Source organism: Sapajus apella, unplaced genomic scaffold (genome assembly GCF_009761245.1).
Source record: "Sapajus apella isolate SASKATOON/1434 unplaced genomic scaffold, GSC_monkey_1.0 scaffold136, whole genome shotgun sequence".
Taxonomy (NCBI): domain Eukaryota; kingdom Metazoa; phylum Chordata; class Mammalia; order Primates; family Cebidae; genus Sapajus; species Sapajus apella.
The window spans coordinates 802499-819231 of record NW_022437076.1 but is presented as its reverse complement, the minus strand read 5'-3'; the positions used below and the strand labels follow the sequence as shown (position 1 = coordinate 819231).

At 54.7% G+C, this 16733-nt stretch overlaps 1 protein-coding gene across 7 annotated transcripts in view; it reads left to right on the top strand.

Annotated features, from left to right (window-relative positions):
• The window catches only part of RPH3AL (rabphilin 3A like (without C2 domains)), a 118892-nt gene that overhangs the window by 45274 nt on the left and 56885 nt on the right, over nucleotides 1–16733 (top strand). For 5 of the 7 annotated variants that reach the window (XM_032263401.1, XM_032263405.1, XM_032263407.1 and 2 more), the window contains exon 5: nucleotides 12327–12413. The exons of the other annotated variants lie outside the window; for them this stretch is intronic. In XM_032263401.1, the coding sequence (XP_032119292.1) occupies nucleotides 12327–12413 (87 nt within the window). The remainder of the gene's footprint in view (nucleotides 1–12326; nucleotides 12414–16733) is intronic. 7 annotated transcript variants of the gene reach the window in all.

Sequence of the window (16733 nt, the reverse complement as noted above, 5' to 3'; positions counted from 1 at the left end):
GCCCTCTCTGGTGCCTCCCGCAGGAACCTCCAGGCGTTCAGCTGTCTGGAATCTCCCAACCTCTGCCCTCCTGGTTTTTGTGGAGTCTTCATTACGAAGTTATGGTTGATTAAACCACTGGCCATTGGTGATCGACTCAGCCTTTATAGCCCCTCCCCCTTTGAAAGTGACAACCTCTCATCATGCCTTGGCCTTTCCTGTGACCCCAGCCTGAAGCCGCCTAGAGGTGCACAAGCTGCAGTCCACCCATTGGCATACAAAAGACGTTCATTGCTCTGCGGATTCCCAGAGTCTGAGGAACTCTGTGTCAGGACGAAGACCAAATAGGTATTTCACAGTATCACAGCCCCACAGGCTGGTCACATGCCCTGCAGCTGCAGAATTTCTGAGCAGGGACCTGCTCTGCCAACCTGAGCTCCTTGTAGGGCCGGGCCTGGCCTCGGCGGCATCTTCCCTCCCAGGTAGGCTTCCGGGAGCCCTCGAGGAGGCAGACTCACTTGTGGCCGGCACAGGGTGTTTTCAGGATGCAGAACATGGGATGAAAAATGAAAGGGACCGGGTGAGGGGGCTCACACCTGTCATCCCAGCACTGGGGGGGGCAGGGAGAGGGCGAGGCAGGTGGATCACGATGTCAGGAGTTCAAGACCAGCCTGGCCAAGATGGTGAAAACCCCATCTCTACTAAAAATACAAAAATTAGCTGGGTGTGGTGGCGGGCGCCTGTAATCCCAGCCATTTGGGAGGCTGAGGCAGAGAATTGCTTGAACCCAGGAGGTGGAGGTTTCGGTGAGCCTAGATCACATGACTGCACTCCAGCCTGGGTGACAGAGTGAGACTCAGTCTCAAAAAATAAAAAAGGGATTTTTAACAGAGTCTGGGTCAGGTGACTACCAGGCAGCAGTGCAGGCCTTTCATTTCTCCACGAGAAACTGTCTGCGGGAGGCCCTGCCCAGGCTTTTGGAAAGCAGACATGGGTTTTGCAAGCAGGGCAAGATGGGGAGGGGCCGTGGCAGGGTTGGCAGGGGGAGGCTGGGGCTGGGTAGGGGAGGCCAGGGCCAGGTTGTGGGGGCTATGGCTGGGTGGGGAAGGGACCATGGCTAGGTGGGGGAGGGGCCAGGGCCCGGTTGGGGAGGCTCCACAGCCAGGCGGGGGAGGTCAGGGCTGGCTCCATCTGGGCTTTAGCTTCCCTGTGTTCATGTTCCCTGCACGGCCAACATACGTCTGAAAAGGGGGCTGTTATGGACCCCCACAGTCCACAGAACAACTCTGTCCTCTTTCTCCCGAGCTCCTCTGTGACCAGTGATATCCATTTCTGGGCCCTGTAGGGATCCTTCCCGGCAGGTATGGGGTCAGAGGGAGTGTGGGTGAAAGGCCAGGTCGGGAGGAGGGTCCTGGCCCAGCCTCCACCTGGTGACCTCCTGTGGCTGTGACAGGTGACCCATGCTGTGTGTGCCTTCGTTCACTGCGTCTTCCCCGGAGAGCGTCGCCCGCGTCAGCACAAAGCATGCATCACTTGAGCTCTTGATTTCGTTATCATGTTGTCACGGGCCTGGGTCCCAATCCTGACTCTAACACCACCTCCTGATATGAACTCGGCCAAGCAGTGCCACACTTCTGGGCCTTCAGATCTTCATCCAGGATGGCCAGGCCTTGAAGCCTCCCTCGCAGGGCTGCTGTGAGTCACCAAGATTAAAGGTGACGATGATGATATGAGCTGGGCGCCAACAGCAGTGCTGGGGCGGGAGTAAGCGCTCCGCTATTATCGATAATAGTTAACTGTACTATGTCTCATTAATAACACATGATTAAGTGCCCTTTTAATAACTGTGGCCCAGGCTCCCTTCTGATAGACGTGGAGCCCTGCCACATGATTGCTTCAGATGTGATTTGAAATTTCGAAACAATGTGGTGTGTTTGGAGACAGCGGGCCTGACACCGAACAGCTCATCTCTGGGCCCTGCAGCTTCTCACCGCCCCCCAAGCCCCTCAGAAGAGCAGGTGCCGAGTGATGGTGGCCGTGACGAGCCACAGTGGGACCAGCATGCAAGGGACTCCCTGGCCTCTGGGCTTGACGTCCTCGGTCTTGTGCCCAAGGTAGAGCTGGTGCAGGAGCTGCTCCTGGTGGCGTCCTCCCGCCCCTTGGGGATGGCTCCTCTGTCCCTCCCACACTGATATGCGGTCCCTCTGCCCATGATTTCTGCATAGCTGCTCTTCAGTCCTGCTCAGACGTCATTCTGTGTCCGCTGGGGTCGGCCTTGCTCCACCACCCAGGCTGGAGTGCCGTGGCACAGTCATAGCTCACTGCAGCCTCGACCCTCTGGGCTCAAACGATTCTTCCAAGTGGCTGGGACTACAGGTGTGTGCCACCATGCCTGGCTAATTTTTGTAATTTTCACAGAGACGGGGGTCTTGCTGTGTTGCCCAGGCTGGTCTCGAACTCCTGGGCTCAAGTGACCCGTCCCATGCTGGTATCTGTACGTCTCTTTACCCTGCCAGCACGCCTCACGCCTTCCACTGACTGGGCTTATACCTGTATCCTCTGTGTCCTCCACAGATGCTGAATAAACAAGCTCACTCCTGGAGACCAGCACCATGTCCCGTGCTTCCCCCGTGATTGTACGTTATTAGGTTTGCTGTGTTTTATTTTTGTTTTTATTTTTATTTATTTATTTTTTCTGAGATGGAGTTTCGCTCTTGTTACCCAGGCTTGAGTGCAATGGCGCAATCTCGGATCACTACAACCTCCGCCTCCTGGGTTCAAGCAATTCTCCTGCCTCAGCCTCCCAAGTAGCTGGGATTACAGGTGTGTGCCACCTCGCCCAGCTAATTTTTGTATTTTTAGTAGAGACGGGGTTTCACCATGTTGACCAGGATGGTCTTAATTTCTTGACCTCATGATCCGCCCACCTCGGCCTCCCTAAGTGCTGGGATTACAGGCGTGAGCCACCATGCCCAGTCAGATTTGCTGGTTTTAAAAACCATCCTCTGACTTTCTGATTGAGCCACCCCATCCACCCCTTGGCCCAACCTCCTGTGGAATGCACTGTGCCCGCATCCCCCACACCCATATCCCCCACTGTGCCCGCACACCTCTTGGCCCAGTTCAGGATGGCTCAAGCCTCCTTTGTTTCCTGTGTCCTGCTGGGAAAGATGCAGAAACCTCTCTGGGACTGAGGGGGATGCAGAGGTTAACCAGGACTGGGATGGGGTTAACTGAGGCCTGTCGGGTGGGCAGGTGAGGTGCTGTCCCTGCTGCCTCCCCAGATCTCCTGCCCCCAGCCAGCCTGGTGGCTTCATCTTGTCTGAACACCCCGATTTCCCTGCGTCTGACACGCGCAGAGGCACGAGTGCAGAGACGATCCGAAGCCCCGTCCAAGTCATGATTTCTTATTATGTGCTCTGTGAATGTTAATAACCAACAGCTGGTGCTGTTGCCTTTTTTAACCCTCCTCTCCACTCAGGATGCGGTGGTAACTCTGCCTGAGTGGCAGGTGGAGGGAGGAGGTGTTTTGGAAGCTGAGCTTGGAATCGGTAGGACGTGATGGTGGCTGCTTTCGGCTGGGAGAGGTGGCTGGGGTGGGTGCAGGCCTGGAGCGTGCAGAGGGTCCCCAGGCCGTGTCAGACGCTCTTCCGACGGAGGGCAAGGGCCTGCTCGGTGGTGCTGCAGCCAGCCGAGGCCTTGGTAGAGAGAGGTGGCACAGCCCTGTGTGGCTGGGTCCCCTGAGCCGCCAGCAGCCAGGATGGAGGAGGCCAGTGCTCCCTTTGCAGGACATGGGTGGAAGCACAGAGAGACGTGCCTTCCTCCTGAAGTGCTTCTCTCCTTGCCTCTGGCTTCTGTGTCATCCCAAGCAGCAGGTGGCTGGCATGAAGGCTGTGCCTCTGTGGGGCCTTCTGTGACCGGGTGTTTGCAGGCGGTCGAGCTGTGTCCTAATGTACGGGAAGAGGGGGCTGGCTGTGCCTTCTCCCACTTGAGGCTTCACCTCATCTGTCGTTCTGAAAGCAGAGCCAGGGCCCGGGGAGCAATGAAGTTGGGGCAAGTGACTTCCCAAAGCAGTTAGCATAAGCGTCCTTTAAATAGGAATTCTGCTTATCCATTTAAAATAGATTTTGACTTTGCCCAGTTTGATTTCCATTTGGGCTGATAACCTTCTAGATTGTTTTCTGTATATATATAGATGCTCGTAGATACAGGCACATCTGTGTGTTTATGTGGTGGGGCACCCTATGGGCACCCTATCCCATCGTGCTGTTTTTATTGTGACAGTTTACAGTGAGTATTGCCCATTCGCTCTCTCGTTACATTGTCACTTTTTCTGTTGGGTCATCCTGGTTTCTATGCTGCGTAGCTTTCCCCTAAGCCCAGTAAGGTTTTCACTCTTGCAGGTTTGATTTCTAGCATCGGGAGCACATTTTGGGGCGCAGAACATGCTTGGAGGCTCTCCCTTGCAGCAGCTGTCATGCACCGCGGTTGCGGCCACTCAGACATCGCTGTGTCTTTCCCTGTGTTATCAGGGTCCGGGGACAATCTCTCTGTAAACATCATCTGTAGTGTGGTTCCCGACGAGAAGCCGGCTTGCCTGTCAATTCCAATGCACTGGAACGCTCAGGAAAGTCATTTTTCAGATGAAAGTTTGTTATTTTATTTTATTACTTTTTAAATAAGATGGGGGTCTCACTATGTTGCCCAGGCTGGTCTTGAACTTCTGGCCTCAAGCAATCCTCCCACCTTGGCCTCCTAAAGCACTGGGATTAAGGCATGATCCACTGTGCCTGGCCCTAAGTTTTGCTGGTTGATAAACCACTCCCTTCAATGGGACACTCTGAGGACAAAGGGCTGTGGCTTGTTCATTTTCAGCATTCCTAGAATAATGCCTCACATGCAGTGTGGAATACACGTTTATGAACTGCAGCTCCAAACGTTTGAACTGACCATCTTCAGGGTTCATTTCTGTGGCATGGTGTGCATTTTTCTGGCCTCCTTACACAGAACCCTTGAACACAATTGCACTCTTTTGGTTGAGGGAACCTCGTGAGCAGCACTCTTGGTGCGATGGGTGACAACGCTGTGAAGTTTGCCCGGTGACTGAGTGGTCACAGCCGCGGGCACTGTGAGACGGCGGCGTCTGCTTTCAGAGCAGTTTCATTCCCTCCCCCGACACTGGCACTAAGCCCCTTCCCATCTTCTAATCTGTGGGAGAGTGGGACCCGCGCCACAGAGCCTGGTGGATTCCCCATCGTGAAATGGATCGGTGAGGACTCACAGGCCAGCCTGGGTGTGAAGCACCTAAACTTTGGAGTGTGTGGCCTGGCAGACCTTTCTGTCATATTTTGACTCTTGGGTGCCGTCTGGGAAGGCAAAGGGGCGGGATGGGGAGTTCCAGGAAGCAGAAGCATCACTGAAGTGGCCCGGATGAGAAGGATGTTGACAAAGGCGCCTGATCTGGCCTTGGAATGGGTCTGCACTCCTAGGTGGCCGCAGCATGCACCCAGGAAAGCAGGCAGGAGCCATTGTGGGAAGGGGGGGTAAACATCCCTGCTCCCCACCCTTAGTGAAGGATTCCTGGGTCATTTCCCTGTGGCCAGGCCAGCCTGGGTTCACGCTCCATACCCTGAGAATGAGGCCCACCTGGCCACCCCCCACCTCCTCGGACACTTGTCCTGTGTGCGGCTCTCCCTGGTTTGGGCTCCCACAGTGCTGCTGGTCAGCGTCACTCAGTGTGGATGTGATGAGACCCTGCCTCGTGCTGCAGAGCAAGCACTTGTCTTCTCGAAGATTGGTGTGTTCCAGGAAGGATCCTGTCTTGCCTTTTCAATTGTGATATCTTAAGTAGCTTCCATTGTTCATTCAATTCTGCAAATGGCCATTGTGCCAGGCACTGGGAACAGGAAGGTGAATAGAAACAGATGTGGCCTCTGCCCCTCGGGAGCTGCCAGCCCAGGCTGGGATGTGACAGGAGCCCCACAGCCACCAGCGCAAGGTAAAATCACAAATCTTGAGATGAGGCAAGAGCCCGTTCTGGAAGCTCTTATGGTGGAAGGGGTCTTGGAAGGCTTCCTTGAAGATGTGGTGCTTCTGCTGAGGTCTGAGGGCTGCATAGGTTAATGAGGAGACGGTGTGGCCCCACAGAGAGGGCAGCATGTGCAAAGGTTTTGTGGCAGAAGGACCAGGGGCTGATGAAACCCCACACAGCTGGAGCTCGGAGGTGGAGGACGAGGAAATGGAACAGGGGAGGCAGGTGTGAGCTAAGGTCCAGAGGAGGCAAGGCCAGCCCGAGCGCCTTATCAAGTGGGGCGGTGGTCTTCCCAGCACAGCAGGAAGCCTCTGTCAGCTTTTAAGTTGGAGGGATGGGAGAAGTGATGTGATTAGATTTGCATCTTGAAAAGATCAGCCTGGCTGCAGTGTTGGGAACCAGTAGACCGCCACGGTGGGGCAGGGAGATTTGCCGAGCGGCCTTGGTGTGGGCATGGGCGGTGGCAGCAGAGATCAGGGATGGGGCTGGAGGGGAACTGACAGCCTGGAGAGAGAACTGGAGTTCTTGGAGACAGATTATCTGGGCAGGAGGGAGGAATGATGGGGGCCCAGGATGCATGCTGAGTTGTGGCTTTTGTGATCGACGGATGCTGGCTGCCTTCCCTGAGACAGGCGTGGCGATAAAGGTCTGAGATTGCCGTCTGCCTGAGCTTTGATTGTGCTAAGCACGTTCATGACCATCTCCCTTGATCTCCTCTTCTGCAACCTTGGGGGGCTGTTACCACCAACTGACAGATGAGGAAATGAGGCTCAGAGAAGACAGGTACCAAGTCCGAGGTCACCTCTGAACGCCACACCCTGCTCCCTCCTGCCCCAAAGCCTGTGTCCTGTGGGCAGGTTCCTGGGGAACCCCCTTCCCTGTGTTCTTGGGGGATAGGGAGGATGGTGGGTCTGAGACAGGAGCAGGGAGAGAGGGTGTGCAGTCTGAAGGTCTGGAGTTGTGTGGCTTCTGCCCGGGGTTAGGTGCAGGAGCGAGGCTTCACCAGTTTAACCCTCGGACACAGCTCCAGGCTGCAGGGTGCATGAGGCAGCCAAGCTCGGAAGCCAGGACTCCCTTGCTCAGGGCAGCTCCACTCCAAGGAAGCCCAGCTCAGGCATGGAAGTGAGTGGCCGCCCCTGCACCCCAGGACTGTCCTTGACACAGATGGTGAAGGGCTGTGTTTGCACCAAGGTGAGGTAGAGGCCAGCTTGCCCTCTTGCTCATGGGTTTCTAAAAATACCAGCAGTTTAGTTTTCTTTATCGGAACCTAGGAACAAAGAACATAAAAAGAAGAGGCTCGGCCAGGCGCAGTGGCTCACACCTGTAATCCCAGCACTTTGGGAGGCCGAGGCAGGTGGATCGTGAGGTGAAGAGATCAAGACCATCCTGGCCAATGTGGTGAAACCCCCATCTCTACTAAAAATGTAAACATTAGCCGGGGATGGTGGTGTGCACCTATAGTCCCAGCTACTCGGGAGGCTGAGGCAGAAGGATCGCTTGAATCTGGGAGGTGGAGGTTATAGTGAGCCGAGATTGTGCCACTGAGCTCCAGCCTGGGCGACAGAGTGAGACTCTGTATCAAAAAACAAAACAAAACACAAAGAAGAAGAGGAGGCTCATGACTGTCATACTGCTCCGAGATTTGCTAGAACAGCAATTGTGTGTCATTTCAGTGGGAGCATGTCAGTCATCTTTTCGTGGCCCCAGCCTCTTAGGAGCCCCCCAGACCCCTGCCAGCCAGAGGCACTGAAGGAACATAGAAACATCTGAGAGATGGCAAGAACTGACTGTGGGCACCACCAGCGATGGCTGGTAGCCTGAAACAGGTGGCCCAAGGTAGGGTGGGAGCGTTTTTCTCTCCACCTGGCCAGACACGAGCTCTTGCTGGAGCCTGGGGAGCAGGCAGCACTGGACCCTGTGGTGAAGGCGGAGGTTCCTAAGCTCAGTGGGGACAGGCCTTGACCTGACCTCTGGAGGGTGACCAGTCCCTGCTGCTCCTGTCCCGGATTGGTGGGCTCTGTTTTCATGGTCCGTGAGCAGGGGACAGGGTTCGGTTCTGTGGACACCCTCCTCGTTTATCTCCCTGCCCTCGTGGCCTGTGAGCAGAGGACAGGACTCAGTTCCGTGGACACTCTCCTGGTTTCTCTCCCTGCCCTCGTGGCCTGTAAGCAGAGGACAGGACTCAGTTCCGTGGACACTCTCCTGGTTTCTCTCCCTGCCCTCGTGGCCTGTAAGTAGAGGACAGGACTCAGTTCCGTGGACACTCTCCTGGTTTCTCTCCCTGCCCTTGTGGCCTGTAAGTAGAGGATAGGACTCAGTTCCATGGACACTCTCCTGGTTTTCTCTCCTGACCTCCAGCAGCACATGGTTTCATCAGTGAGACAGTGCCCACTCATCCTTCAAAACCTCCCACTGGGCAGCTGAGCACCCCAAGCAGGGGCCTCTGGATGAGCTGAGAGCAATGTTTCAGGAACAGGAAGTCGGTGACAGAGCAGGATGGTGTGAGGTGCAAGCTCGGGAGGACCGAGGGCTCGAGACGACTCCAGGGCTGAGAGAGATGATGAGCCCCCACTTCTAGGGATCCCGAGCACAAAAGCAGAGAGAGGGTCCCAGTCCTGGTTGGGGGCATCTGTGGACTGAATGTTTATATCACCCCAGAAATTCCAATGTTGAAGCCCTTACCCCGATGTCATATTTGGAGGTGGGAATGTTGGGAGGCAATTAGATGAGGTCCTAACGATGGAAGCCTTGTGATGGGATTGGCATCCTTATTGGACAAGGAGGCGGCGGCCAGGCCTCACTCTACCCTGGGAGGATACAGCAAGAAGCTGCCAACTGCACACCAGGAAGAGCCCTCCCCAGAACCCACCTGGGGCCTTCAGGCCTCTGCAGCTGTGATAAACAAGCGGTGTGGCTTCAGCCACTCGGTATATGGCATTTTTGTCACAGCAGCCTGAGCTGACTAAGATGGGCAGAAGCTGTCCCCTCCCCCTTGGCTGTGTCTGTAACGGAGGGCAGCCCCAGGGAGAGGCCAGGCTGGGCTGCTGGGCTTCCTGCTGACAGCTGGACACCTCTCTCCTCCCTCCTGGGAGACAGCACGGGGGGTGCTGGGCCAGACTCCCCAGCCTGGGCTGATGCTCCTAGAGCCAGCTTCAGGGACCCCACGACCCCAACAAAGCTTTGTCCCATGGCCAGCCCCGGCACCCTCTCTGCCCATTCCTTTGAGAGTCATCAGCCACATCCCCAGGGACCCACCTGAGCAGAAGCAGCTCTCTGGAGAGCTGTGCACACCAGCCTGGCACCACAGCAGGGAGGGTGTGACCGAGTTTCCTGAGGTCTGGACCAAGGCCCTGCTTTACCACTAGTGAGCTGTGTGACTCAGGCAGCTGGAGCCATCTCTGAGCCTTGGTTTCTTTGTATAGTGGGGATCGTAACACCTGCCTCCTTCACACTCTGTGGCCTGGGCTGTGGCACCTGGTCCCATAACTGCTCACCAAATGAGCCGTGGGGGTTTGATTCCCTCCTGTTCCTACACCCTCCTCTCCCTCAGCAGCCTGCGTGGGGCAGAGCGCTCTGGGTGTTTATGAGGTGAGCTGCCCTCAACCTACATGTGTGTGGAGGGTGCAGAAGGAAAAGCTCACATCGCTGGGGGCCACGCTCATTTCCACCTATGCGCCATGTCCACAGGGATGGTGGGGATTTGCGAGGAAAGCAGAGCTAACCAGCAATGGCACTTCCTTTCTCTCTCCTTTGCCCACATTGTGTTTCTGGAGCCTGCCTCATGGGCAGACGGGGACCCTGTTGTCGAGGTAGAAGGATTGAGAGCAAATGGTGGGAGGGGTGGAGAGAGGCAGCTCTCTTGGGGAAGGGGAGGGTCACCAGACTGCGTGAGGGATGGTGGCCTAGGGCTCCAGGGGGACAGGCTACTGGTACCTGGAGAGGCTGGAAGTCAGCCTAGCAACGATCCAAACCCAAGACAGACACAAGGATTGCCAAGTGCTCCCACTGCTTTTCGAGGGTCCATGAGAGCTTGGGAAGCAGCAGGCCAACAGTGAGGAGTGTGGACAGCTCAGGGGACCCTCTGCAGATGTGCTGGGCCTCAGCTTGGGAAGCAGCAGGCCAGCAGTGAGGAGTATAGATGACTCAGGGGACCCTCTGCAGATGTGCTGGGTTTCAGAGAGCTTGGGAAGCAGCAAGCCAACAGTGTGGAGTGTGGACGACTCAGGGGACCCTCTGCAGATGTGCTGGGCTTCAGAGAGCTTGGGAAGCAGCAAGCCAACAGTGAGGAGTGTGGACAACTCAGGGGACCCTCTGCAGATGTGCTGGGCCTCAGAGAGCTTGGGAGGCAGCAGGCCAGCAGTGAGGAGTGTAGACGGCCCAGGGGACCCTCTGCAGATGTGCTGGGCCATCAGAGACCCCAAGCCTAGGACCTTCCTGAGAGCCGGAAAGGGGCCCTAGTTGTGGCTGATTTTCCTGCCAACCCAGAGGGACAGGAGCTTGGAGCAGATTGTATTTTATTCAGAGAAATAAAAGTGAGGTGACATTTCTCATATTGGTGGATTGGTTGGTAGCAAATCCATCCCCCCATCCCCCAGAATGTATCATAGCTTCCCTCCCCTGTGAGCTTGCTCCTCCCACCCCAGGAGCACTGAGCTCAGTCACCTAATCAGGCCAGTGAGACATGCTTTGGGAAGCCAAGTTGGTGACATTTTCCTCTCATGGAGAGGTGTGCTCCTTGCTCAGTTGGCAGCCCGCGAAAAGGCCAAGCCACAGATCCAGGCTTTCCTTGGCAGGGGGCTGCAGAGAGCCCCCACCCGTGCAGGGACCAGGTGGCTTCCATGTGGCAGAAAGATGGATGAGCTGGGGCAAGGGTCCTGAGGAGTCGCCAGCTATCACTGAATCAGACTCTCCCAGGTTTGCCTGGAGCCAGTCTCAGCCCCAGCAGTCCGCCTCTGCCTCGCAGCATGCTGCTTCTGGCCTTTCATACCTCTGCTTGTTGCTGTGCATTTAGGGGAAGGAAGGTAAGTACAGTCATGCATCACATAACGACATTGCGCTCAGCTAATGTGGTCCCCTGCCATTCTAACACCAGGGTTTTACTGTACCATTTCTATGATATATTTAGAGACAGAAATACTTTCTGTTGTTACAGTTGCCTTCAGCATTCGGTACAGTAACATGTCGTACAGGGCTGTAGCCTGGGAAGCAGAGTATGCCAGCTAGCCTAGTGCAGCCAGCTATACCACCGAGGTTCGTGTAAGTGCAGATACCCTACATGGTGTTTGCACAGCGATTTAGTCACCTCACAAGGCATTTTCTCGAGACATATTCTTGTTTTTAAGCGACAGTAATTGTAAGTTATGAGTTTAAAGCAAAGCCCCTTTCCAGCTCCCAGAAGCTCCTGGGCTTGGGGTCTGATGGCCCAGCACACCAGCGGACTGTAGAATCCCGATTCTCGCTATTTCTGTGTCCAGAGAACATGATAAAATGTCTCTAGAATCAGACCTGAATGCAGTACATGCTTGCCATGTGAACCTGAGCAAATCCTCAAACTCTGCCAAGCCCCAGGTTCCCCACCTATAAAATGGGCCTCAAGTTTATGGAATGGGGGTGCGAGGATCATTAAATGGAGCTTGGCAGATAGTAGGTGCCTTGAGTTTATGGAACGGGGTACGGGGATCATTAAATGGAGCCTGGCATAAAGGAAGTGCCTCAGGTTTATGGAACAGGGGTGCGGGGATCATTAAATGGGGCTTGGCGTAAAGGAAGTCCTCAGGTTGCTAGCAGCATCTCTCACGAGTCTAATGTCGGATGCACAGGTGGGCTCTGGGTATGCTTATGTGCAAATGTGTGTCTCTTTGTTGAATCGCATTATTTCCTGCCCCATTTCCAGGTAGCACCACGATCTGCTCGTGGAGACCAGATCACAGGCTGCTGTGTTTGCCTGGACCCGCCCCTGGCGCTGGGCGTTTGGGCTATTTCCAGTTTTTTGCTGTTGAAAATGATGCCGTTGTCAATGTCAGCAAGCTTAGTTTTCTGCCCAATTCTAACAGAACCTAACTGTGGAGGGAATCTGTGGATGGGGCCAGCCATCCACAGCCAACTAAGTGTTTTGGGATTATCTGTGCCTTTGGGGCGATTGGTTCCTTCTGTCCTGAAGCACGAGCCATTCCTTGGAGATGCCAAGTGTCCCTCAGATGCAGTGGACGAAGCCCCTCGGTCCACTGGGCTTGGGGTCTGATGGCCCAGCACACCAGCTGCAGCCGGAGGAGGAGGCAGCTGCAGTCTTTACAACCCTGTGTCCTCTCTCTTGTAGAAAGTCTGCACCAAGTGCGGGATCGAGGCCTCCCCTGGCCAGAAGCGGCCACTGTGGCTGTGTAAGATCTGCAGTGAGCAAAGAGAGGTAGGGCGTCCTGGCGGACGGGAGGGGCGATGGGCGGGGCCGGGTGCTCCTGGAGGGGATGGGCGGACGGTCACTGGGAGGGGTGTCTCAGGAGGGCACGAAGGGCTGAGTACTGGGGAGGAAACACGGAGCCTCCGCGCACGGGTGGCCCTTCTAGCTGGGAGAGGCTGAGGCTTCAGTGGGAAGCGCCTCGCACGGAGTGTGTGCAGCGGTTACACGGTCACAGTCGCAGCTACCCAGGGTGAGTGCTGGCCGTGGGGCCTGGCCCTGCGGTAAGTTCCCTGCTGCGTGAATCCGTTTCATCCCTACACGGCCCCAGTGGTGTTCCTCCTCCCCCTTTCCCTGATGGGGAGATAAAGATACACGAGGCTGAATAATCAGCGAGCCCCGAGCCAGTTAGTGGGGGAGCTGGAAACAGAAGGGGCGCGAGCACCACTGAGGTCACCTGTCGAGGTGCAAGAGCAGCTGAGCTCTGCCTTCACGATGTGAGTGCCGCGGATGTCTGCAGTCACAACGCGAGCGCCCCGGAGCTCTGCCATCACGGTGCCGCCCCAAAGCCCCTTCGACTGCTAAGCTGCTACGATTCTAGTTCCAGCCCCGTTTGAGGGGAGGAAATCGGGGCTCTGCAGGGACTCCGAGGCAGTAGCAGAGGGGCCGGACAGTCAGACCGAGTGGGAACGGAGCGGGAACAGTTTCAGGGAAGTGCCCTGGGGAGGCGGTCGTCTGCTCTTCAGACAGGGATTTATTAACTTTTTACATCTCGCTGGCCACTTGGGATGTGCTTATCATCTGCGGGTAAGCAGACAGCTTCAGTTCTGGAAAACTCAGCCGTGACGTGCCATTCCCTGGCCCCGGAAATCCCGCCGGGGCATTCGGAGCCCTAACCACCCTCCGCAGCCCCAGCTGCTCTCGTTCGTGTCTTCAGGTCCCGCCATGCTTCCTGCGTGAATTCCTCGGTTCTGCCTTCCACCTCACTCAGTCTTTCCTTGAGGTCCCCTCCCCCGGGGTTGTGGGTCCTCTTTCTTAGGGTTAGTTTTCGTCGGATGTTTTGGTATTTTAGTTTATGCACTCAACCTGTGTGATGGTCCGTTTCTCTCTCCTTCCCACCCAGCTCTTCTGGCCGAATGGTTTTGCAGCTGCCTCCACCTGGGCCCTGGGCCGCTGGGTTTGTGGTGAGCTGCCCATCCGTGGTGATAACGGGGTTATTACCAGATCCTCGTCCCAGCTGTGACAGCTTGGCCAGGCCCTGCAGCTGCCGCCTTGCTTTCCTCTGAGCTCATGTCCTTGTACCTGCTCTAGTCTTCGGGCGGGAGCCTGTTGTTTTCTTTCCCAGGTGGAAAATCCCCTCACCAGCCTGATCTTAGTGACTCTGCTCTGGCCCCTCACCTCCCAAGGGACACTTTTAGTCCCCGAACCCTGGAAGACCAGTCTCCCAGCTGCCTCTCTCTGCTTCTGGACCCAGAGCTCTGCAGGCTGTGGCTTCACCCCTCTAAATGGCAAATACTTTGAATTTCTGATCCATTGAGATATAGATCTTGTTTTTGCACACATTTACTTGCTGCTGCTGCTGTTAAAATATTTTCCTCTATTACAGCTTTATCTTTGGAATAGGAAAAGCTGCAGGTAGGGCCTCGAAGTGTGTGCTAGCATTGTGTCTTACTGGGAGTCCCTGACTCCTCTTCTCCAGATGGAGCTAGTAATACCCACTTCACAGAGGTGCTGTGAGAATTCAGTACGATTGCTAAAGTGGGCAGAGTGTCCAGTGAAGAGTAGATGTCCATAACTGTTCGAGGCCTCCTTTCCTCCCCTGTGGGACATCTCCCCTTTGAACTTGGGGTCCTTCTAATCTCCGGGGGACCCCTTTGAAGTTGCAGATGTCCATGGAAAAGGAAATTCCTTAGAACGTTATCTTGTGCGGAGACAGTGGGATGAAATGATGGTCATAGCTGAGCTGTGGGAGGGCAGAAGTGGAGGAGCTTTGAAGGAAAAGAAGGTGAACGGAAGGAAAGACAAATTCAGCAAACTTAATGATTTAGTCGGGGGCTGCTCCCTCACCACGAGTCACCCTCACACTCCTTAGCAGTCTCGAGACCCCACCAGCCTGTCCTAATCTCCAGCGCACTGCAGTGCCCAGAAAAGACCAAAATGGCTTAGGATGGATTTTCTTATCTTTCCTAAGGCAGAGAATATGAGGCTGTGCGTTACACTATCACCTTGTCCTTGAAGTTTTAGAGGCTAAAACTTACCCTCTAAAGGATCAAGAATGTTCCCCTCTGCAGCACCAGTGTAACAGTGGGCATTTGTTAGGAACGGATGGGGCCGGGAGCACAGTCATGGTATCTGAGCCTGGGTACTATGTGCTGGATATTTCCGTCTGCATTTGGGGTGTAGGAAGGCTCGCGGGTTTCCTAGTGCCCTTTCTTCTTAGGAAAATGTCTAATCATAATGAAGAGGTAACTAACTGGAAAGGCCATTTAAAATGTCAGATTTTAAGCTGGTTCTGAGTCTGTGATAAAAGTTCGGAGTTCTGTCTCCCCGCAAAAGCCAGATCCTGATGGGAGAACCTGGGTTTTCTGATGAAAGCTCTTGTAGCACTCTGCCCAAGCCCTCTTATCTTCCTTTCCCCTCGATGCTTCACTTCCATCATCTCTGGCTGTAATTGTAAGTACTTTTTCTGGAGTGAGTCGAGTGCTGGTGAGACATTCCTGAGGCTGTCAGGGGGATATTGCTGCCTGTTGTATGCACTTTCACCCAGTGGCAATGTGAGTCTCAGCCCCTCTGCTCTGGGGGAGCTTGCAGTCTAATATATTTATTCACTTAGGCAGCTGACAAATTTATTGAGCATCTCCAATATGCCAGGCAAAGTAGCTCTTCCAGTGGGAGACCACAAACCCAGTAAATTCTGCAATGTCACAAGTGGTGAGCAAGTCCTTAGGGCAAAGGGGAGAAGGGGTGCCGGGGACATTGCTATTTTATATGGGGATCAGGGAGGGGCTCACTGACAAATGACTTTTGAGTGGAGATCTGAAGCACCTTCTGTGGCTGTGTGGAGGGAAAGCATTCCAAGCAGGGGTAGAGCAGGTGCAAAGACCCTGAGGCAAATGTGTGCTCTTGGTAGATTGGAGGCACAGCTAGGAGACCAGTATGACTGGGGTTGAGTTGTGGCTGGGGAGAGGTTGTCAGATGTATTAGTCTGTTCTCAGGCTGCTAATCAAGATGTATCTGAGACTCGGTGATTATAAAGGGAAAAAGTTTAATGGACTCACAGTTCCACATGGCTGGGGAGGCTTCACAATCATGGCGAAATGTGAAAGGCACGTCTTCCATGGTGGCAGGCAAAGAAAGAATGAGACCAAGTGAAAGTTTCTCCTTATGAAACCAGCAGACCTCAGAGACTTACCCACTATCATGAGAACAGTCTGAGGGAACCCACCCCTGTGATTCAATTGTCTCCCACCAGGTCCCTCCCACAACACATGGGAATTATGGGAGAACAATTTAAGATGAGATTTGGGTGGGGACCCAGCCAAGCCGTATCAGCAGAGATATGATAGGGTGCTCTGACCGTGCTGGTGCTTTGAGACCGTTTGAAGGACTGTGTTGCTCAGGCTGTAGTGCAGTGGCATGATCTCAGCTCACTGCAACCTCTGTCTTCAGGGCTCAAGCAACCCTCCCACCTCAGCCTCCCAAATAGCTGGGACTACAGGCGGGCGCCACCACACCCAGCTAATTTTTTGTATTTTTGTAGAGGTGGGGTTTTGCCATTTTGCCCAGGCTGGTCTCAAACTACTGAGCTCAAGCAATCCACCTGCCCCTGTCTCCCAAAGTGCTGGAATTACAGATATGAGCCACCATACTTGGCCAGAATTTTTTATTTTTTTTGAGACAGAGTCTCACTCTGTTGCCCAGACTGGAGTGCAGTAGTGTGATCTCGGCTCACTGCAACCTCCGCCTCCCATGTTCAAGTGATTCTCCTTCCTCAGCCTCCCTGAGTGGGTGGGACTACAGGCATGCACCGCCACGCCCAGCAGATTTTTTGTATTTTTGTAGAGATGGGGTTTTGCCATGTTGCTCAGGCTGGTCTCAAACTCCTGAGCCCAAGCAATCTGCCTGCCCCAGCCTTCCAAAGTGCTGGGGTTACAGGCATGAGCCACCACACTTGGCCAAGACTCTGGCTTTATACTCAATAAGATGAGGCATAGAATCTGACCCCCGTCTTCTAAGGGTACTCTGACTGCTGTGCTGAGAGTGAATTGCAGACTATCTCGAGGCCAGCAACACAGTATTTTACTTTTCTTATTTAATATTGCCCAGATATAT